Source organism: Carcharhinus amblyrhynchos, chromosome 23 (genome assembly GCF_965287045.1).
Source record: "Carcharhinus amblyrhynchos chromosome 23, sCarAmb.v2.hapA, whole genome shotgun sequence".
NCBI lineage: Eukaryota > Metazoa > Chordata > Chondrichthyes > Carcharhiniformes > Carcharhinidae > Carcharhinus > Carcharhinus amblyrhynchos.
The window spans coordinates 39614745-39639207 of record NC_137346.1 but is presented as its reverse complement, the minus strand read 5'-3'; the positions used below and the strand labels follow the sequence as shown (position 1 = coordinate 39639207).

At 40.4% G+C, this 24463-nt stretch overlaps 1 protein-coding gene across 3 annotated transcripts in view; it reads left to right on the top strand.

Annotated features, from left to right (window-relative positions):
- Positions 1 to 646: 646 nt before the first annotated feature.
- The window catches only part of LOC145357530 (lysine-specific demethylase 2B-like), a 182631-nt gene continuing 158814 nt past the window's right edge, over positions 647 to 24463 (top strand). For all 3 annotated transcript variants that reach the window (XM_080210962.1, XM_080210963.1, XM_080210961.1), the window contains exon 1: positions 647 to 807. In XM_080210962.1, the coding sequence (XP_080067088.1) occupies positions 766 to 807 (42 nt within the window). In that variant the 5' untranslated portion in view covers positions 647 to 765. The remainder of the gene's footprint in view (positions 808 to 24463) is intronic.

The following is a 24463-nucleotide window of genomic DNA, read 5'->3' as shown; positions in this document are numbered from 1 at the left end:
TCCAGCATCTGCAATATTTTGCCACACTGATTGCCCAATACTCCGTGTCCGTTCAGATTTCACCAAGTGGACAGCCCCTTGAAAATCACTACTAGCCCTACTTTCACACAAACAGCAGCACAAAAAAAGACAGATAAATAAACCGAATGTATTCAGCCCACCCTTGCACTCCGCTCAATTCCTTCAGTTATTACCATCGGCTGAGAACCCTCGATCCACATGCTGACGGCTGCAGACGTTATTGATTGACAGCTGCCCGAACTAATAGGAGTGAGGAAGCCTTGGGATGACACAAGACGTCCGGCAGGTGGGCGGGGTTTCCGCAGTTGCCACGCGCAGTGACCGTTTGTCCGCGGGGGCGGGGAGGAGACGCTGCCCGTCACCGCGTGCGCTGCTACCCCGAGAGCGAGCCGCCCCTCCGCGCGTGCTCACTTTTGAATCGCTAACGCACCGCCCGCGCGCATTGATTGACACACGCACGCACCCGCCCCGCCGCCAGCTGCGAGCTGGGAGGTCCCGCCCCACTCCCGCCCCGATTGGCGAAGGCCAGCGGGGTGGGCGGGCGGCCCCCGGAGCCCCGCGCAGCGATTGGAGCGGCCCGGCTGTCAATCAGGCAGATGGCGAGGCACTTGATTGTGAAGTTAGGTTGAGCAGCAGTAGATGGAGGAAGCTCCTCAGTGAATGTTGAAGTGTATTTTGTGAGAGTGTGCTTACTAGAGCCATGACTGGATTTCTTTGGCTGGGCAGCATGAATTGTGAAAGGTCATGGCACTGAGTCCTGATGATGAAGACTATGACACCTCTCAGGTCAGCCTTCGAGAATCATTTTACTACTTTCCTTAAAGGCTTAATGTGCCTGCGTGTGTTGTGTGGTGATGTGGGGAGAAAGTCTCAGTCAGAGTGTCTGCTGTTGCTGCTGGGCAAGGCCTTTTCATCCCACCCTTAGAAAACACACAGCACTGGAAAATAATGGTGCCCTTTCCACAGACATCAAAAAGCTTCAGGGAAGTGGGATACTTCGCAGCTCAAGGTGTCAGATTCTTCTTTTGAGAAAGGAAGTGACCTAATTATTTCAAACCAGCCTTTTAGGAATTTGCTTTAATTAGTCATAAATCTTAACATATCTGCCCCTAGATAGCAGAGTATCTCCTTGCTATGCATCATCTGTACGTACTGATAGTTTGTTTGCTCGTGGCTGTGGTATTATTTTTAAAAAAACAACACAGAATGGGTTCCCACGTACTTCATCCAGTACATTATTCAATGTAGTGAACCAAACGCCTAAATATTTACACAGCAAACCAATTTGATTGGGAAAGTACATTTTAGTTACAAATTAACCACGAATAACTAGTTCTAATTTTGTTGTACAGCCAACATATAGTCTAATATTAAACATAAATTTCAGCCTTTTTAAATGTCTTTGAGGCATTATTAATTGAAAATGGATCGTGCACACTGCAGTTTTTAATATGCCTGCTTGAGTTATATTTTTTAAATAGATTATTAAAGTGATTTTGTTTTATGAAGAAAAGGCATTAAAATGGTTATTATCCTGACACTGGCGGATAAAAAATCAATTTGGGGATTGTGAACCTAACCTTTGGGCTTAATGAGCTAATGTTTTACCAAAAGTCCATTGTTCTGGAAAGCAACAGCTTGGAGACTGACGGTTCCAGGGGTTGTATATGTTCCAACTTTACTGAAAGATGGGTACATACTGTTGAGATTTACTTTTTGCAAACTAATAATTATCTTGAGTGAATAAACATAAATGTTAGGGGGTGCATGTCAAAGTTTTGTTGTGGTGACTTGTTTTCCAAACAGTATGGATGGTAGATAGTCATGTGTATATAACAAGATTTATTTTCTGAGGATGTGATGCATTATTATTTCTTTGAATGTAAAGATTCTACAAACCTAACCGCTATAATTGTAAGTTCCTTGGGTCCAAATTGAAATTTAGAATTGTTTGCTTTGTCCCTTGTATAAATTGTTGCCTTGAGCATTGGATCTGGGTAGCCATCTGTGCTTATTTTCAGAACCTGGGACAGGTTGTAAATGTCCTTGGTTTAATCTTCAAATGATGAAGTGAGGGTCTCTGTATCAAGTCCTCCCAAGGTCTCTTACTTTATCTTGGAATGTAAATGGCACTGCAGAATGAAAGTAAAACTAGGACAGCAGTAATGGTTGTACTGAATTTGATATGTGGGACAAGTACAGTATTAGTGCAAGCAAAATGATAAATACAAAATAAGCTGTACACCACTTTTTGGTACTTGTAGTTGTGATTGTGTAATGTAGGTCTGGAACATTGTTATCATGTTTAATACAATTAGCTACTCATTGACAATTTCTTAATGTCAGTCACAAGTGGGCGCATTAATAAAGTTATTAAATGCTTCCATGTTGTGAAACAAAGATTGTGATCAGCTAATTATTCAGTATGGACTTCTTCAGATAGCAAGTTAATCATTTTCAGGGCATGTACTTTTTTTGAAAGCTTGTTTACCTCCTCCATGATCATCCTTTAATACTGGTGCTCTGCAAGACTCTGTCCTCAGCCCCTTACTATGTTCCTTAAATACCTCTGACTGTATGGCCAAATTTTCCTCCAACTCAATTTTCAAGTTTGCTAATGATACCACCGTTGTGGGTCAGATCTCAAACAATGATAAGACACAGTACAGGAAAGAGAGAAACTGGTGCAACGACAATAATCTCACCCTCAATGTCAACGAAACAAAGAAATAGTCGTCCTATTCAGGAAGCATAATAGGGGGGCATGCTCCTGTCTACATCAACGAGGGTGAAGTAGAAATCATCCAGAGCTTCAAGTTTTTAGGTGTCCAGATCACCAACAACCTGTCTGGTCCCTCCCATGCAGCCTCTATAGTTAAGAAAGCCCACCAACGCCTCTACTTTCCCAGGAGACTAAGGAAATTAGGCATGTCTGCTATGACACTGACCAACTTGTGCAGATGCACCAAAGAAAGTATTCTTTCTGGTTGTTACACAACTTGGTATAGCTCCCGCTCTGAACAAGACCACAAGAAACTACAAAGGGTCATCAATGAAGCCCAGTTCATCACGCAAACCAGTCTCCCACCCACTGACACTATCTACACTTCCTGCTGTCTCAGAAAAGCAGCCAGCGTGATCAAGGACTCCAAGCACCTCGGACATTCTCTCTTTCACCTCCTTCCATTGGTAAAAAGAGACAAATGTCTGAGGACGTGTACCAACCAACTCGAGAACAGGTTCTTCCCTGCTGTCATCAGACTTTTGAATTACTTAACTTGCATTAAGTTGATCTTTCTCTACACCCTAACTATGACTGTGATAGAACATTCTGCACTCTCTTCTTTCCTTCCCTATGTACGATATGTTTTGTTTGTATAGCACACAAGAAACAATATTTTTCACTGCATACCAATACATGTGATGATAATAATAAATCAAATCAACGTTTTTAAGTAAATTGATTCTCCTGGCAGAGAAGGGAAAATTGTCTTTGTGACGAGAAGGTACTGTTTTGAACACTGAATCTCTTTGTTGCTTTGTATGGTTTGGATTTGAGGTATGGCTCAAGCACATTTTATTTGCCCAAGCTACCATACTGTTATCCAGCTGCTATAGTCCACCCTATTGTTTAGTAGCTGCTGCCTTGTGAACGGCTGCAGAATATCTGTTGTTATGGTTATTATATTGGATGGTTGTTTCTCATATCAGCTGATTATTGGGAAATTAGTTTGAAAATATACTGTGTCAGCTAGGCAATCAAATTGCTTCAAATATTTATTTCTAATGTTGATATACTTAATTAAAATTTTTAAATGTCTTTTTTTAATGTAGCAAATTGTAATATAAAATGCACTGCCTGGAAGGTTGTTAGAAGTAGATTTAATGGTCATTTTCAAACAGAAATTGGATAAATACTTAGGATCGGTGGGCTATAAGAAAGAGTGTGGAGCAGGACTAACTGGGTCATTCTCTCACTTTTTTCTCTTTCGCTCTAATGTTTTTTTTCCAATTATCCTCCCTCCTGGGTGCTGACCTTTGGAAGGTGAGGGGCGGTGGTTGGCAGTATATGACTGGGAAACTTTGATGTTGTTCTGTACAACCTCACTGAAATTGCATTCTTCATGTGAGGGTTTGGTCAGTGTAGCTAAGACCAAAGATGGAATTCCCCAATCTTGCCCACGGCTAGGATTTTCCGGTCCCGCTGCTGTGAATGGAGATGTGGCTGAGTGCTAAATTCACCATTCCCATGGTGAATAGTGGTCGTGATATGTGCAATATTGGAGAATTCCAGCCCAATTCGGTGTATACCAAACACCTACATGAATGCATTTCTTAGCAGGTTTCCTGAGTTGCAACCTTACGACTGCCCCAACTGAGATCAGCTAATTCAGCAAAATTGGTCTTCAAACCAAGAATCGTTTATGGCTCAGCGTCCTAACACATTGTTGCAGAGCCATCTGCTGCATGTAGGATTTTGTAACACACTATTTCAGGAACTTTTTTTGCTTCTCCTTTTCCAACTAAACTAGTTGTATAGCGAGTTAGTCTAATTGCTAAAGTTGAGCAGTCCAACATTGACTTGCATTTCTATAATGCTGCTAGCATGCAGTGAGTTGTCTCAGCACTTAGCATTGGGTTGACATAAAAATGATGAGCGGGAGGCTCACGGAGAGCAACAACAAAATAGGGAGTAGTTTATAAATGTGCATAGGGTGGTAGAAAAGTGCACAATAATTGAATGAGAAGCCAGCAATGGGAGTGGAAATTAAGAAGCCCAGTTGAAGGAGCTAATAGGACATGAGACAAGAAAACATGGGTGAGGCCGGTTATGTGTTAACCACCTCTGAAACTGCTAAGCAAACCAGTCCATTATATTCAAGAATGTCAGGGGCATGGAAAGCTGGTGAAGCTTGTGCAACAATGAGAGGAAGTGGCTTTATGGACTTATTTGCAAAATTTTACTGACGTAGTGATAAGCAATTGTACAATGACACGTGAAAGTGAAAAACTTCTAACTCTAAACGATTTCTGTTACTTTTCCGCACCCTTGGAATCGAAATCAGATAATTTCTTTGTTGCACTAAAACTTTGTATCATTTTCTTTTTTAGCTGCTTCCTCTTTAAGTACATGTTGAGCCTTGCCTTTGCAACACATGAGCTTGTCTGTGAAAATGTTGTTAGACTTGAAATAAGTCATTTCACATCGGTTATATATACTCCACTGTTTTGGCAGTTAAAATTTATATTGTAGCAAAGATCTTTTTTTTAAAAAGGGCTTGTTTGTAATGTTGGATCTTTGTAGTGCCCAAATGTTTGACTTTGTAAGCAGATATTGAAAGTAATTACAAGCCAAACACTGAAGAATTCAATTTTGACAAATTGCTGAAACATTTAATTGCTTTGCAAATGATCTGAGCTGTGATGGGATGCAGTTCTGAAACAACTACACTTTTTTTTATTCTAGATATTGACTTGACTTCGTAGGATAGTTTTGCTCTGCTTTGGAGCTTTTGTGTTGGAGTTATGGTTGTGTGTACTTGTATCATGTTTTCTGGCTGGTAGTAACTGTATCACTGGATGTTAATAGTTGAGATAGTTCATGTTATTAATTGATGATCAAATACTAAATGATTTATGATTTCTGACAACTTTTTAAAGTCGTAACTATTAAGCGTGGGAAATAGTGATAAATGTGTATATGTCATAAAATTCACCAGTACATCTGTATCATAGTTCAGAGAAATCTAGAAAATTATTTTTCAGTAAAATACTTAATTGATACAAGCTCATAATTGTCAGTACAGATTGAGATTTTTCCATTGTAAATGAAATGTTTTGCACTTGGTTGCCTGAGGGAGCATCGTGTTTTGTCACTTGTTGATTTTTGCAGACTCAAATAGCTAAGAACCTTGAAAGGTTTGAGCATATATGTTTCCCTTTTAATTTGCCTCTTTTTGATCTTCCAGGGTCATGTTTGCTAATCTACTTTCTAGCCCTTCTCTTTGTCATTCCTAGGTTTTTGTTTTAATTTTTTACAGGATGATACTTGTCTCTGCTTCTCCGAGTACTTGGCAGAGTGAAGGAGTCCATTGTGTAGTCATAGTTCCAGAACTCGGTCTATTACAGCGATCTCAAATATCTTTTTAAAATTCATTCAACATGAAGCTCAGGAAATTCTCCTCAGTTATTTAAATAATGCAGAAAAGATTCCATCTTTCTGGTCTTGATTTCTTTATTGTTTTTGAAACTCTTGGCAGTTCTTTTTAATTTCTGATGGGCCTGACAATCTTTCCAAAAGTGCTTTTGGGAATCGGGAAGGTGTGGCTGTGGTCGAAGATCAACTGTGATCTTAGCGAATGGCAGAGCAGACTTAAAAGGCTGAATGTCTATTTCCACTGTTTCTATATAACACAATTGACCGTTGGTGCAGAGTGGAAATGACTGCTTTGAGTTTAATTTTACTGGGAACTGGACATAAAGACGTCTTTCACATTGAATACAGACTACAGTTATGCTATCTCCATGCAATCCAGGTATTTTGACCCAGTTGTGGAAAGGCTGCCTTATGTCTATGTTTTTCAGTGATATTTTCATTTCCTAAAAGGTATAGGCTCTTCTTCTGGATTGCATATTGGATGTCAAATAAAGAGTCAGAAGTCAACTTTGAATAGTTAGATAAATGTAATATTTTACTTGGTATTTATTTGCAGACCATTGGTAACCAGGTCCAGAGATACGCACATGTCACATTGATACTATTGGGATTTATGTTTATGCAGTCTGAGTAATGACTAAAAGTAGGTTATTAACACAGTGGCTATTTTGCATATAATCACAATATACTTTTCACACCACATGGTGCAAAATTCCATTTTAGCATCAACTATTTAACACATCATTTAGAATTTTAAAGTGTTTGTGATTCATAATGCAATGGTGGTATAATTCTTAGCAGTCAACATATGGCCACTGACATATTAGAAATGTATTTTAGAGTTAAAATAGGTTGGCAGTATTTTGTGATTGTAGAAATTAATCATATTACTTTTGGAACTGCTTTTGAGGCCCAGGAATTGTGTAAATAATTATTGATGATTTCATGTAATTTTATCTTTAGTGTTTCTCGTCATTTTGAGCTTCAATTATGAAAATAAAACCTGATTTTTCTCTGAACTTGGTCTGACTCTTGTCCTTGAATTCCTTTTCACTGATTTGTTTTCCCAGCTTTATCATATGAACAAAACTGTGAAACACCCATAATGGGGATAAATGGTTTTAACAATCAGTAAAGAAATTGATTTAAAAGATCTTAGTTATTGCTTTCAAAATAGAAATTTCACTGAGGCCATTTTCTCCTGTTTCATTGAAATTTTTTGTTATTTCAGTAGATGCAATTTAAATGTCTCTGACAAGGCCAGTATTTTGATCCCTAACAGCCCTTGAGAAGTTGGTGTTGAGTGGCTTTTTTTGAACTGTTGCAGTCCATGGTGTAGGTAAACCCATAATGCTGTTAGGAAGGGAGCTTCACATTTTTGACTCAGTGACAATAAATGACAGTATAGTTCCAAATCCAAAGGTGTGTGGATGATCTGTTGAAGGAACCTTGGTGAATTGCAAGCTTTTGTTGCTGTGTGCCAGTGTAAGAGGGATTGTATGTTTTCAGGGGGGAGTGGGGTATCGCTACTGAATTGTGCCTTGTTGATGGGGAGTCGGGAGTTACTACAGAATTTCCAGCGTTTGACCTGAGTTTCTGTGAGATTTGGTTGACTCAGTGTTACTGACATCTGGGTGGGCTGTTGAGAAATCCATGAGCACTGTCAAGGTCACTCCTGATCTGCTGTTACGACCACAGTACTTATGGAGCTGGTCCAGTTAAGTTTCTGGCCAATGATAAATCCCTGGGATGTTACATTTAGGAGATTCGGTGAAGATTATGTTGTTGAATGTCAGAGATGGTTGCATTCTCTCTTTTCTGGAACTGGAATTGCTCTGTCTTAGGTTGGGTTGTTGGTCAAACTAGCGAATTTTGGTTCTGGCCGGATGACCAGATTTGCGCGTGTTTCATGATGTCATAAAGACAAAAGAGTTGTTCTATTACACTGCTTGAAGCAAGGAACCCGAGTGATAAAATTACATGGGGAAATTACACAAGTTTCAAGATAGTATGTTGTAATACAAAATCCCCTGGGAACTCATTAGCATTCTTTGTTCAGAAGTGTTGTGATTACAATCCTGTGGACTTTCCCTCTGAGTTTAAAGATCACCAATCCTTTCACTTCAAACTAACTTCTTTTCTGGAAAAACATGAATTGTATCTGTTTATATGTCCATTATGCTGCCTAGTAAAATATATATTTTATAATTTGTATCCTTCCTAAACATTTTGTGGATTTTGTACTGTGTTCTGGTTCTATCTTTATTTTCCTCATCTTTAGTTGTGCTGTCTTATGATCCATTGCCAGACCACACCCCTGCCCAAATTGTTGCTAAGATTTGGTTAAGGACCAATAAGGTTTTGTTTAAAATAGACAGTTCAGATTTTAAAGTTTTTGGTCCTGAAGAAAGCTACAAAATTCCATGGGTGTTGAACAAACAAAAATAGACTTCACAAAATGAGAAAGAGAAAACAATTTACAATGTCTATTTTATACTCTGCGTTCAGGGTAAGCATGAGATGCATGTGAATTAACAGGCACCTGTGATGGAACAGACCCCACTAGACAATAAATAGCAGATGCAACCAAGGCAGTATCCATGGATTTCTCAACAATCCACCTAGACATCCATAATACTGTCAACCAATCTCACTGAATCTTTGCCTCTTTTGCAAAGGATTCAAGTCTTCGCTTTCAGAGGTCTAACCTGGAAATGCCCTCCAAATACACTCCAACTTCGGCATCAGTGATGGCTCATCTTGTACGGTTTCAATCTCACCTCCCAAGATTATGTTCCTCTGAATTCCCAAGTATACATTCAAGTACCAATTCACCAAAGCACAATTTCAGATCTTCGGCTGTTCTGAGCAGAACGTACTGCCCCAAAGGAGTGCCTTTACCCCAACATCCTGAGTCACCAATTTCAACTGCCTTCTTGGATGTTCAGGCCTTCATCTGAGTCCCGTTTGCTACCAGGGTTTCCCTTGAATTTTTTTCAATTAAAATCTGCTACACCCAGCCCTATTGCTATTTGGAGCCCTTTTTTCCTCTGCTCCTCTCATTAACTTTTTCTGTCCCTGTCCCCTCTCTGGGTCTCATCTTTTGAATCTCCTTGTTTCCTGCCTGGAGTTTTTCTTCTTGACAGTGCCCTGCATCCAGTCACCGTTTTCCTTCTTGCATAAGTCCGGGACGAAAGAATGCAAAAATGCAGATCTGCACGCATGCAGCCTACTCCCAATTTGCACATGTATAAAAATTCTGAGGCCCGTTGCGAGTTGAAGTTCGCAATCTCCGTTTAAGGCTAGTTTAACAGATGACACATCTTGGGAACTGATTTTGCAGTGGCCTAAACATACATTTCCTATAAATAGGAAGGGAAGGTAAGAAATTGTTGTTTGCCATTGACTTGCGTTTGAGTAGCACCTTTCATATCCTGCGTCTTACCACTACAGCAAACAAAACAGAATGTCCCAATTTCTGTTGAGCATATTTGTTTAAATAAAATCTAAATGTAACAAGCTGGCAGCCCGTGTGTAGTAGTGGCACCTTTTGATATTATGATCAACTTAACTGCTGATGAGTAGGAATGAAAATGTATTCTTCTAAAGGGAGTTTCTGGGTTGCAATCCAAAATTTCTGACCACAATTTTTCGAACCAGGATCAGGTCATTTAACTTGGTTATCTCTAGTTTATAGTGTGCACTGACCTTTAACTTTTTAAGCCTTTGTCTTGGAAAGAAACACTTTTTTTGTGCAAGCAATTGCCATCATGCTGCAACAGGGTAACATAAATTTATGTCCATGTCCCGATGTATGCAAGTGTTATAATTAGAAGAGAATTTTTGGAGTTGTGATTTGCTGTTGCACTTTGACTCTGCAACATGGTGACATGTTTTAATGCATAAAATCAAAGACTTGAGTTAATATAGCATCTTTTGCAGCCGTAAGGGCCCCCCAAAGTAATTTACAGGCGCTTAAATACTGTTGAAAAGCAGCCACTATTGTAACAAGAGAAATGAGACAACTAGTTAGTTAACAGACAGCAATGAAATAATTTTTGTGCTTTTTTGTTAAATGGTTAAAGTGTGAATGTTGACCGGATGCCAGAAGAACTACCCTGCTCTTTTAATATTGTAGGTTTTTTGCATCTGAAGGCCAGCCCTCTCCAGTTATGATGCGATGTTAGCTTAGATTTTGTGTTTGACTTTCTGTATTGGAATTGGAACTCAGAAGCTTCTGTTTCCAAGGTGAGTGTGCTACCACTGAACCAGTTAACCATAAAGAACTCTGATCCAAATAGACAAAAAGAATGCTGTAACTTTTAACTGATCCTAGTATGGACAGGATTGAGTTTGGCAATGATACTCCCTAAGTAGAATACTGTGTTTGTAAGCCTTGGTGAACCAAAGAATGGCCACATGGACAAGACATCAAACTGAGAACCTTTTGCCCTTGGGGGCCCATGCGTAGGTAAGGAATTGCTGTCTTCAGGAGAGGTATAATTGGCAGGGTGAGTGAGATATAGGGAGAAAATTGGAAATGGGTCAGAATAAAAGAAATCTATATTTAATAACTTTCTTTTTTAGATAGCACTGTTAATGCAATGTACAAAGAACAAAAACAGCCCGGGAAACAGGCCCTTTGGCCCAACGAGCCCACGCCGCCATTTTAACATTACCAGTACTCCCCCTCCGCCTATGACCCTTATCTATTGTTTATGGCATTCCACATTGAGGGAAACTAATTTTAGGGACAATTTATTACCTCCAGTCAGCCTAATAGCACATCTTTGGGGTGTGGGAGGAAACCAGAGCACCCGGAGAAAACCCACGCAGGCATGGGGAGAATGTGCAAACTCCCACAGACACTGGCCCAAATCCATGTGTCTGCACAGCAAACAGTGATAGTCACTAAGCTGTCGTGTTGCCCAGCATCTGGTCCAGTTTAAGCACACGCTAACGACATGAAGCACTAGGCTACTCTCGAACATTCAAGAGCAGCCCAAGTACGACCCATCGCGTGTATGCCCCTCGTTGGACAACAAGGCGGACCGACTTAAAACCTATGAATTAAGAGAAAAAACATTATTTTCATACCACATCCTTTTACATTACCAGAGACGTCCCAATGCTAATGAACCTTATTTAAAACAATCTCCTAAATCCCCCCCATCTCCAACCCACTCATGTGCCTGTCTAAGTTACTCTTAAACAACTCCAGCGTGCCTGCCTCCTCCACCTTACTTGGCAGAGCATTCCATGCCGCCACTACCCTCTGTGTGAAAAACCTCCCTCTAATATCTGTGTTATACCTCTCCCCCCTCACCCTAAGCCTGTGGCCCCTCGTACTGTGTGTCTCTAACATAGGAAATAGCTTACCTCTGTTTACTCTATCTATACCCTTCATAATCTTATGTACCTCTATTAGATCACCCCTCAGTTGCCGTCTTTCAACGGGAAACGGCCCCAATTTGTTCAATCTTTCCTCATAAGAACATAAGAACAGAACATAAGAACATAAGAAATAGGAGCAGGAGTAGGCCATCTAGCCCTTCGAGCCTGCCCCGCCATTCAATAAGATCATGGCTGATCTGTAGTGGCTCAGTTCCACTTTCCCGCTTTCTCCCCATAACCCTTAATTCCCTTGCCTACCAAAAACCTATCTACCCGTGTCTTAAATATATTTAGCAAGGTAGCCTCCACCACTTCAACGGGCAGAGAATTCTAGAGATTCACCACCCTTTGAGTGAAGAAGTTCCTCCTCAACTCCGTTCTAAACTGCAACCCTTATCTTGAGGCTGTGCCCACTAGTCCTGCTGTCCTTTCTGAGCGGGAAGAACCCAGTCCTTCCATATCAGGCAACATCCTGGTAAACCTCCTCTGCACTCTCTCCAGAGTCTCCACGTCCTTCCGGTAGTAAGGCGACCAGAACTGGATGCAGTACTCTAAATGCGGCCTAACCAACGTTCTATACAACTGCAACATTAGGCTCCGGCTCTTATATTCTATACCCGTTCCTATAAAGGCTAACATACCATAGGCTTTCTTCACAACCTTCTCCACTTGTACTGCCACCTTCAAAGACTTGTGCATTTGCACCCCCAGGTGTCGCTGCGTTTCTATACTCTTTATAGGCTTACCCTTTATCATATAACTCCCCCCTACGTTATTCCGGCCAAAATGCATCACCTCACGTTTATCTGGATTAAACTCCATTTGCTGTATATCTGCTCAATATACCAGCCTATCAATATACCGTTGTATTGCCAGACACTGCTCCTCACTGCCCGCCAATGTAACATTGAGGTGTTTCAAGTTACCATCGTTAAACTAAGTATGACACCAAATCATGTAAGGTGATATTAAGTCAGATGGTCAGAGGTTTTTAAACAGTGTCTTGAAAGAGGAAAATTAAGTGGAGAGCTTATAGGGAGGATAATCCAGAATTTGGGGCCTAAGCAGCTGAAAGGACCACCATCAACAATGGAACAATTAAAATTAATGCTCAAGAAGAGCACAGGTATCACTTAAGGGTTATGAGGCTGGAGGAAATTTGTGATGAGGAAAGGTGAGGCCATGAGGGATTTGAAACCAAAGATGAAAATTTTAAAATTAAGGTGTTGCTCGACTGGTGCCCAATATAGGTCAGCTAGCACAGGTGACGAGGGAACAGGGCTTGCTCCAAATTTAAGACATAGGCAGCAGAGTTTTGGATAAATTTAAGTTTATGGAATAATGAGGAAGTCCAGTCAATAACAGACATAAATGAAGGTTTTCATAGTCGATGAGCTGAAATGGGTGAACAAGAGGTGGAAATAGACAGTCTTATTAGTGGCATGAATTTGAGGACTGAAGCTCATCTTGGGATCAAACATCAAGATTATGAATAGAATGGCTTCATCTTAGACAGATACAAGAGGTCAGGATGTAGTCAATAGCAGTGACTGAAAGTAATGACTTCAGTCTTCATAGTATTTAATTTGGAGAAGTTTTCTGCTTATCCAATACTGAATGTTGATAAGCAGCCTGAGGCTAAAAATACATCCTTGGGGGAACGTCAGAGACTACGCTGCAGGAGGAGGAATAAACACCAATGCAAGCAATTCTCTGGCTAGGATTAAATAAGAATGAAGCCAGGTGGGAGCAGTCACATAGTCACCAAGCTAAATGACAGTGGAGAAATTGTCAGAGGTTGCAGACAGGTTGAGAAAAATGGAGGGGAATGCTACCTTTGTCGCAGTCACATAGAATGTCATTGATTTTGCTAAGAGCTATTTTAGTACTGTGGTGGGGGTTAAAAACATGGGATTCAAGCATTGGCATTCCTGGGGAAGATTTGGAAAGCGAAAATACATGCAAGAACTTTAACTACAAGTTACCCCACGGTTTCACTTAAATTACTGCTAAGTATTTGGATTTTCATTCTGACTTTAGTTTTGATATTAGTTTCTTTGTAGAGTTAGTTTAGTATCTTTCTGCATTTCAGCGTGCATTGTCCTGTAAAATAGCTACATCAGACTTTACTCACACTCTGCTACTTTTGCTATCTGCATTTTTTTTCCAACTAATTTTTTAAAAAGTATATAACTGAACAGCACTGGTCCATATAGTCAAGATAAGAGTGTTGAGGTTCCCCTTTGAATGGTCTGCTGGTTGCTTTCTGACAAGATGTGCAAGCACAGTTGCAATTACTAGTTAGACTTCCTTTTTCACATTATCCCCTGTCCTAAGCCTTAATGTTCATATTTCATTTTATTTATACATTGGCCGTTTAAATCAAATTCTGTTGTGGAACCATGTATCTAGCTTGGTGAGCTGAGGCTTTTAATCAAACCATCATCAATTCCATGTCCTTAAGTGCCAGGACAGCACTAGAATTTTTTTAAATTTTCGCTTTTTGAAATGATGGAGGTTTTAAAAACAATTTCTGCCAGTGGGAGTTTATTTATCAGTGGAAAAGGACAAAGCATACAATATACAGAGTGAGGTTTTTGTCAATGGAGTAGGGAAACATGGCAAATGGCAACAATAGATCTGATCTAGCAAGCAATAAAAATTGAGGACTGAGATGTTAACTCGATTGGCATGCCAGATAGCTTCACTAAATTTCCACATTTTTGTGTTGTTTCTTTTCTTCATTAAAATTATTGGCCAGTTTCATTTTGTATACAAAACATGGTTAGGCACCTTGTTCATACCTGTGATTAAAATTAGATGTCTGATTCTAATCTAGCATGGCTTAGTTTAGCTGCCACACTCTCTTCTGTCTCTGAAGAAGCATTTAAACCTTGCTACTCCATAGTATTTCCATTGATTTCTGTGGGCTAGTTCTGCCCTGTCAAAGATGAGTGTTAAATTTAAACCTTGGCTTTGCCTGGTAGCACTAGGGATACTGTGAGGTCTCCAAATCTGTCACCAGTAATGAAAACTGTCTGTTTGTTCTGCTCATATTGGCTAAGTAGCAGTACAAATATTTAGGTGCAGTGGTTCACTTTGTCCCAGGTCTATATGTTTTTTTTCAGCAAAGGAACATACTATCAGATGCTCCTGAAACCAGTCACTACTGGTGTGCAAGTTGGCTGATTGAGTTGCCCATGTAAATGTAATTTTTGGGTGGACTTGCACAATTTTGGCATTGGCTTGAAACAGTTCTGGCAATGCACTGGCCTTGTTTAGCTAATAAATTAAGCATTGAGGTCTATACCAATTGCAGAATGAGACTCCTTTCTCTAGGCCATGCCTGAAGCTGCATTTACACTCACAACTTATACCATTATTTATTTGGAGTTCAAAAATAATTTTGTGCTGTTGGTTGTAACAAAAGTGAAATAGCTAATTAAATTATTGCAGTGTCTTTTCATGCACCCTGTGCACTTTGGCCATAAAGGAACCTAATTACACGTTGTATAAACATAGACTTAAACTGATTTGTCATGTTTGGATTTTAGGACAAGTCTTATCAGTAATAACATAACAACAGGATAATTCAAATTGTCAAATTGTATCATAATCCTGCAATAGAAGCTGCTTTGTAGTTGGCTCTGGATGTTTTGGGACTACTTGGGGAGCATCGGATACCTCAAGCATGAATACAAGGAATAGGGCTGATCTATGTATGTGATATAATAGATGTGTAGCAGTTGAATGGTCCGGTGTGATTTAACTGGACTGAGCAGTATGTTGCAACAGAGTTCAAACTTGTGCTGCAGTAATGCTACATCAGTGTACTAGCAGTTTTCTGGAGCACATAATGAAGTACAGTGACACTTTGTACTTTGCGACTAGGAGTGGGGAATGGGTTTTCAATTGGATCTAAAAATACACTGGGGAAGGAAATTTACATAACAATTAACTTGTGACCGTTACATTCCAGCTCTAAATACTGTAGAGCAACAAGTGAAGCAAATGGAATGCTGAGCTGTTAATAAGATAAATGGAGCAGTGTACGCAACCTTTAGGGCAGTCCAGGTGCTTGCAATACAACTAGTAAGCTGGGCTGAGTTGTGACTAACCACCACATACAATTTCCAATCTATTTTGTACTTGAAATCTTTACGCCGAGTCATATATGCTTCCTTCACTTCAATTTATCTCTTCTTAACTGTTATCTTTTTTGCCTTTTTTTTTCTTTTTCACCTGTGCAAAAGACTGCTAGATAGTATGGTAGAAAAAATGGCCTTGAATCATAACAACTGTGATTCTGTGACAAGACTAATATTCCTAAATGAATGAGAGAATTTTGGGATGAATGGCCTTTCTCTGTCATTTTGCAGTTAAAGAAAACACCTGTATCCAACAATACTGAGTGGCATGTGACATTAGTTGCGTTTTTAAAACGGACAACATGGTGATTATTACATATTCACAAAAGCCATCCATGGATTTAATCTTCAAGTTGAATCGGCGTGATATTATGATCTAAGAGCTCAGCTTAGAAATTGGATTAGATGAGATCCCTATCTGCTTCGAGAAGGTGACCATTGTCCTGGGTATTGAAGAAAAGTTAGGTAGCATGCTTTCATGACTGTTGCCCGGTGACAAGTGCGTCAAAAGGTTAGACGTGGCACCAATCAATTCCAGCCTCCCAAATTGCCTGGATCCACTGCCACAACAGGTCCACACAGTAAGAGGTCTCAACACCAGGTTAAAGTCCAACAGATTTATTTGGTGGTAAACGCCACTAGCTTTTGGAGCGCTGCTCCTTCTGCACTCAATCTTGGAACACTAGATTACGAAGACACCTATGTCAGACTCTTATTTATCTACTACAACTCAGCCTTCAACACTATTATTCCTACAAAACTCATCTCCAACCTCCGTGGCCTGGGGCTTGGCTCTTCCCTCTGTGACTGGATCCTGAACATCCTAACCCACAAACCACAAACAGTAAGGATGGGCAACAACATCTCCACGATCATCCTCAACACTGGTGCCCCGTATGGCCCCTTACTCTGCTCATTATACACCTATGACTGTGTGGCCAAATTCCCCTCCAACACAGTTTTCAAGTTTGCTGATGATACTACCCTGGTGCATCAGATCTCAAACAATGACGATATGGAGTACGTAAGAACATAAGAAATAGGAGCAGGAGTAGGCCATCTAGCCCCTCGAGCCTGCCCCGCCATTCAGTAAGATCATGGCTGATCTGAAGTGGCTCAGTTCCATTTTTCTCGCTTTCTCCCCATAACCCTTAATTCCCTTGCCTACCAAAAACCTATCTACCCGCGTCTTAAATACAGGAAGAAGAGAATCTGATGAACTGGTGCAACGATAATAATCTTTCCCTGTCAACAAAACCAAGGAGATGGTCGTTGACTTCATGAAGCGTAGCGGAGGACATGCCCTGGGATGAAGTAGAAAGGGTCGAGAGTTTCAAGTTTTTAGGTCTCGGATCAACAACAACCTGTGCCGACACTAGTTAAAGCCCACCAATGCCTCTATTTTCTCAGGAGACTAAGGAAATTTGGCATGTCCTCTACGACTCTCTCCAACTTCTACAGATGCACTATAGAAAGCATCTTTTCTGGTTGTGTCATAGCTTGGTACGGCTCCTGCTCTGTCCAAGACTGCAAGAAACTACAAAGCGTTGAGAACGCCTTGCATTAAGTTGATATTCCTCTACACCCTAGCTATGACTGTAACACCACATTCTGTACTTTCTCCTTCTCTATGAATGGTATGCTTTGTATATCACACAAGAAACAATACTTTTCACTGTATATTCATACATGTGACAGATCAAAGATAACTGTGAAACACAGTTGATGAAATGGGCTCCTGTCCCATTTTTATGTGCTGAAAACATGAGACCACAAGTGATACTGGCTGTTACTTTGAGAAATTATATATTTACAAGTTTAGCCTCTTATGTCATAGAAACAGGCAAACTGAAATAAAAGCCAACCTTTGATTAGTTTTTTTTTGACACCTTCTGTAAGTGCAATTTGTGTACTAAACACCCAGATTCCTTTACCGCTTCAGTTTTTAATCATTAACTATTCCCATTTGTCTGTCATGAATCCAGTTATGAAGTTGAGTTCCATTTTTGTCACAGTTTTACCATTCACTTAAGTCTGTCTATCCCTTTGCCACTTGCTCCCGTCTGCACAATCTGCTGTGCTTCCAAACTTAATGAAATAGTTGCATGTCCGAGGCCATTGATTTATGGTGCAGAGAGAGTCTCAGTATTCCAGCTGTACATTAGGTAAAGACCTGACCATTATTCCTGATGTCATTAGTACATTATAGTGTTTTCTACTTTCAAGATGCTAATCTTTTCAGATGCATTTTCATACATTTTTAAAACACATTTTAATGTTTATTTGAAAAATCTCGTATAAGTCAAGTTTTTAGACTAAGTGTTTTATTTATCGACCTGGGGTACTTCTGAATGAGAGGCCTTTCATTCATAAGAGATATATTTGCTGGGTATTTATGTAATAATGACTGAATTCAGTTATGTTGCATGGATTATTAGAAGTGTACAGTTTGAAGAGTTGAGTGTTGGTATGAAACCAATAAAAAAAATTTAGACGCGGGGGAAATGTGTGGGAGGAGTTGAGACCTGAATTTACTGGCTTGTTCTCATTGCCTCTGGCCTACAATTTTAAAACATGACAACCTGGAAACGGGTATTTTTGCATGGAGTTCCCCTAGCCCCACTTAAAATGTTTGCTCTAGTGATTTGAGTTTTAGGGATTTTAATATTGACTCTTAGTTTTTTAACGATTGCCCTTTTTGGCCAGAAACACTTCCTGTTTATCCAATGTAAGAGGACTGTGGCTGACTTTAAAGGTTCAAATCAGTTGCATCTCTGTGGTGAGCAAATAGTCATGGTTGGAACCAAAAAGGTACTGAATTTTCTCATTCTTCAACTGGTAAAGCAACCATGTTTTTCTGCATGGCTAAGCTTTCAACAATAATGCAATAATTGTGACTTTCTTTTTCATAGCTTGATGCTATCAATGTTAGTCACGGATTAGAAATATTTGGAGTTCCGAAGGGAATAATGATTTGAATTTGATTCCTAGGTGAAAAGGATGCTGGTTTTCAAAAGATGGTTTGACTGATTTTTATTTGCCTGCTGTACTTTAATGTGAACCACAGTTGAACTTTCCAGCTTTGGCCTTGCTTGTTCAGCATTTCCTGACCGCACACTAAAACTGATTGTTGCAACTGCTATTTACAGTAATGTACATTTTGTGGAATTTGAAGAAAATGTGCACAAATTAAATGGCTTAACCAAACTACATTTAAAATCCAGCAGTCAGCTAATATTTGTAAAACCAAACCTTTGCTATCCACTGAAATGTATAATCTTTAAATTGAGCTTTTCTACACCAAATCCAACAAGGCTAACCCAGAGTTCCCCGTTGTGCCTCTACCAGCAGCTGAAATCATGGTAATTAATCCCGAAGACAAAATAAACTGCTACTTTTTTTTTAGTTTTTCTCAAATTAACTGCGGAGTTATTAAGCTGAATTTAAAGGAAACAAGTTATTTGAATTGCCACACAGCATAATTTAAAACTTCTAAACACACGTGCCTGAAAAATTCCTTCCCACTTATGTTGAAGTGAAATTTTCTTTCTATTGCTTGCATTTCCTATTTAACCATTCAAGCAAATATTGGATGTCTTGGAATTGTGAGACATCTTTGCTGGGGGAGATCTACATGTTTTGATTTGATAGGTTCTCTGGTTTTGTGTTTAGGAACTTCCTTTACTCTGCAAGATTGCCTGAAAGAGCAAAACCACATGATCTGTATTATTGGAAGCTCCAACCTGCTCCCAGCAGTGTTTGGAGGTTTTTTAAAAATTAAAATTGTCAATATTGACAAAGCTGAATAGCAGCTCATACCAGTGAATTTTTGTTGCACAAATAATATTACACTTTGACTGTCTATATGTTGCTCATATTGTGGAAAGTCCATGCGATGATCCCAAATGTGACTTTACACTTACTGTAAAGTGGTTTTTAGACACTTGCATAATAACCCCCACTCCTGCAAATACTGATTCCTTGTTAGGGGACCTGGTTTCTTGACCTCATTGGATGACTATACCACCCAAACAATGGTGTAGATGCAGAAAATGTTTCAACATTTATATTGTAATGGAAATAGCATGGTAGTAATTCAGCGATTACAGAAATCTGATCTGTTGGGAGTTACCACCAACCCAATTTGAAGCTTGTTGCCAGAGGCTGTGCTTTCAAAATACAGTATGTATATGTGTTGGTGCAAAAAGCTGTTGATTTATTCATTACTGTCTTTCCTCTTAACAAACAAATTTGACTACAGATAATGATTTATGATCATTGATCCTTTTAGGTGTCATTGCCACCCTTTCTGAAGTAGGGGTTAAACTGAGGAACAATAAACATATCCAAGTGACATGTTAATGAACTTCTGTCCAATTTGTTTCATGACAGAGATTCAGTAATTGGTTTTTGAATTCTGATGAACTGAATAAATATATTAATGAGTATCATCTCAACACTATGATTTACTTTCACCGTATTACCATCCAAAGTTTGTCTACCTGCACTAGTTTTCTCAAAGAATTGAGATAGTTGGTGTACAGGATTTTTCCTCCAGCTGGAATTATGTATTTAAATACTGTTCATCAGTAATGTAAAGGCTACATGGTGTTGCAGGGAAAACAAGTTGGGATATTGAATTCTAAGAATGGACTCATTGCTCACTGTTTAAATATAGTTTACCTGGAACAATAGGATTGTATTTATAAGAAAGAAGTCTGGCACGAGGTTCAAGTCCAACAGGTTTATTTGGCATCATGAGATTTTGGAGTGCTGCTCCCTCATCAGGTGGGTGGAGCTCCTGATGTTGTGAGACTACTTACTGTGCCCACACTCGTCCAACACAATTGATGCTCCATATTAAAGAAGAATTCTCTCTTCAGTCCATCTTGGGTGGCACAGTGATTGCACTGCTGCCTGACAGCGCCAGGGACCCGGTGTTAATTCTGGCCTGAGGTCACTGTCTGCGTGGAGTTTGTACGTTCTCCCCATGTCTGCGTGGAGTTTGTACGTTCTCCCCATGTCTGCGTGAGTTTCCTCTGACTGACTGCCCCAGTTTTCTCCTACAGTCCATAGATGTGCAGGTTAGGTTGATTGGTCATGCTAAATTGTCTTGATTAGTGTCAGGGGACTAGGGTAAATATGTGGGATTATAGGGATAGTGCCTGGGTGAGATTGTTGGTGGTGCAGGCTTGATGGGCCAAATGACTATCTTCTACACCGTAGGCATTCTATGATTCTATCTTGGTGAAAAACTTTGAAATTGCTAACTTCCTGTTTCTGGTAGTCTTTGATAGTCAAACTTTTACTTTTAGCCTTGATTACTTTGCCAAGTTATCAAGGATTGGTAGTTTGGGATGGAGATGAGAGAAAAGGCACTAATTGAAAAATTATGGTATGAATGGTATTCGGGGTAAGATCAAAGAGCCTGAGGTATGTTATGAAGTTGGATTAGATCCCAACTATTTTTTTCTTTATTTTGGCATTAGTGTGAGGATAAGGTGTTTTACTCCCAGGTGTGATGAAGCTTTTATTTAAAAAAAACAATTTTTAACAGTACATTTTAGCCAAAGCACATGAATTAATTTAACTTTTACCAATTGAAATACTTAAACATGACCAGATACAATTCTTAACAGCTAATCTAGCTCTATTAGTTCCAATTCAAGCAATATTCCAAAGACTTAAACTCCTTTTCAAAGTAAATTAGCAAACAACACGGGCTGACATGACGGTGTCAGAGAGGAAGTTTGATGAGGACTTGTCTGTTGAGGTAGTATGGGCTGAGGTTAGAAATAGGAGAGGAGAGGTCACCCTGTTGAGAGTCTTTTATAGACCTCCTAAAAGTTCTAGAGAGGTTGAGGAAAGGATTGCGGAGACGATCCTGGATAGGAGTGAAAGTAATAGGGTAATTGTTATGGGGGACTTTAACTTTACTAATATTGATTGGAATAGCTATAGCTCTAGCTCATTAGAGGGGTCAGTTTTTGTACAAAGCGTGCAGGAGGGTTTCTTGACTTGTATGTTGACAGGCCAACTAGAGGTGAGGCTGTATTGGATTTGGTGCTGGGAAATGAGCCAGACCAGGTGCTAGACTTGGAAGTTGGGGTGCATTTTGGTGATAGCGACCACAATTCGGTTACGTTCACCTTAGTGATGGAAAGGGATAGGCAGGAACCTCGGGTCAGTAGTTTTAGCTGGGGGAAGGGTAATTATGAGGCTATTAGGAGAGAATTAGGAAGCATAGGTTGGACTAGGAGACTACAGGGTCTCGGAACGTCCGAAATGTGGAGTTTTTTCAAGGAGCAGCTACTGCGAGTCCTTGATACGTATGTCCCTGTCAGGCAAGGAGGAATTGGTCGAGCTAGGGAACCGTGGTGCACTAGGAAAGTTGATTCGCTGGTTAAAAAGAAAAAGGAGGCTTATGTCTGGATGAGACTTGAGGGCTCAGGTAGTGCACTAGAGAGCTTTAGATTGGCTAGGAGGGAGTTAAAGAGAGAGTTAAGAAGGGCCAAAAGAGGACATGAGAAGACTTAGGCTGATAGGATTCTCCTTAATCCTAAGGCGTTCTATAGATATGTTAAGAACAAAGGGTTGGATAGGGCAAGATTAGGGCCAGTTAGAGACAGCAGTGGGAATTTATGTGTGGAACCGGAAGAGATTGGTGAGGCATTGAACCAATATTTCTCTTCGGTGTTCACGCAGGGGGACATAAATGTAGCTGTGGAGAACACTGGGTTACAGGGTTGTAAACTGGACAGTATTGCAGTTGATAAGGAGGATGTGCTAGTTATTCTTGAGGGTTTGAAAATAGATAAGTCCCCTGGGCCGGACGGGATTTACCCTAGGATTCTCTGGGAGGCAAGGGAGGCGATTGCAGAGCCTCTGGCTCTGATCTTCAGGTCGTCGTTGGTCACCGGTATAGTGCCAGAAGATTGGAGGTTAGCGAATGTTGTCCCATTGTTTAAGAAGGGGAACCGAGACTTCCCCGGGAATTATAGACCGGCGAGTCTTTCTTCTGTTGTGGGCAAGGTTTTAGAAAAAATTATTAGGGATAGGATTTATAGTTATTTGGAGAGTAATGAAATGATTAGAGATAGTCAGCATGGTTTTGTGGAGGGTAGGTCGTGCCTTACTAACCTTATTGAGTTTTTTGAGAAAGTGACCAAAGAGGTGGATGGGGGTAAGGCAGTTGATGTGGTATATATGGACTTTAGTAAGGCGTTTGATAAGGTTCACCATGGAAGCCTTCTGCAGAAATTGCAGATGTATGGGATTGAGGGTGATTTAGGAAATTGGATTAGGAATTGGCTGGCGGATAGGAGACAGGGTGGTGGTTGATGGTAAGTATTCGACATGGAGTTCAGTTACTAGCGGTGTGCCTCAGGGATCTGTTTTGGGGCCACTGCTGTTTGTAATTTTTATAAATGATCTGGATGAGGGTATAGCTGGGTGGATTAGTAAATTTGCTGATGACACCAAAGTCGGAGGTGTGGTTGATAGTGAGGAAGGGTGTCTTAGTCTACAGGGAGACTTGGACAAGTTGCAGAGCTGGGCCGAGAGGTGGAGGATGGAGTTTAATGCGGAAAAGTGTGAGGTAATTCACTTTGGCAGGAATAACGGATGTGTAGAGTATAGGGCTAACGGTAGGACTCTGAATAGTGTGGATGAACAGAGGGATCTAGGTGCACGTGTACATAGCTCCCTGAAAGTTGGGAATCAAGTAGATAGGGTTGTTAGGAAGGCATACGGTGTCTTGGCGTTTATTGGTAGGGGGATTGAATTTAGGAGCCGCAGCGTCACGTTGCAACTGTACAAAACTCTGGTGCGGCCGCACTTGGAGTATTGTGTGCAGTTCTGGTCCCCACATTATAGGAAGGATGTGGAGGCTTTGGAGAGGGTGCAGAGGAGGTTTACCAGGATGTTGCCTGGTATGGAGGGGAGGTCCTATGAGGAGAGACTGAGGGATTTGAGGTTGTTTTCGTTACAAAGAAGGCGGCTGCGAGGGGACCTCATTGAAACATATAAGATGAGTAGAGGTTTAGATAGGGTGGACAGTGATAGCCTTTTTCCTCGGATGGAGAAAGCTAGCGCGAGGGGGCATGGCTTTAAATTAAAGGGTGGTAGTTATAGGATGGATGTCAGGGGTAGGTTCTTTACCCAGAGGGTGGTGAGGGATTGGAATGCCCTGCCTGCTGCAGTTGTAAATGCGCCTAGTTTGGGGGCGTTTAAGAGATCCGTGGATAGGTTTATGGATGGTAAGGGTTTGGTTTAGGTTAGAGGGTCGTTGTTTTTTTAACCGGTCGGCGCAACATCGTGGGCCGAAGGGCCTGTTCTGCGCTGTATTGTTCTATGTTCTATGTTCTGACATGTTTTTACTTGTATTCAGTCTTAGAGCTTTTGAATGCTTGGGAGAGACACAGACACCTTTTGCTTCCCTGCAAGCCCAACCCCTCCCATTAGAATGTGACTCTCTGTTGCCAATCAACCTAACCAAAACTCTATTCAAACCCCAAGGGAAAAGTCACACGTAAACAAAAAATACCTCTTGTCTAAAACCAATTATTCTCCTGGGTTCTCAGCATGTGAGTGGTCTGCTGCAGACAAATTGGCACCATTAAACCAAAGCTGAATACATGGGCACAGTATCATTACGATAGGTATCTAATTTTTAGAGATTCTTTTGTTTTGAGAATAGCAAAGGAAGCAAGGTAGTATTTTAAATCCTTTGAAGGTGATTGAC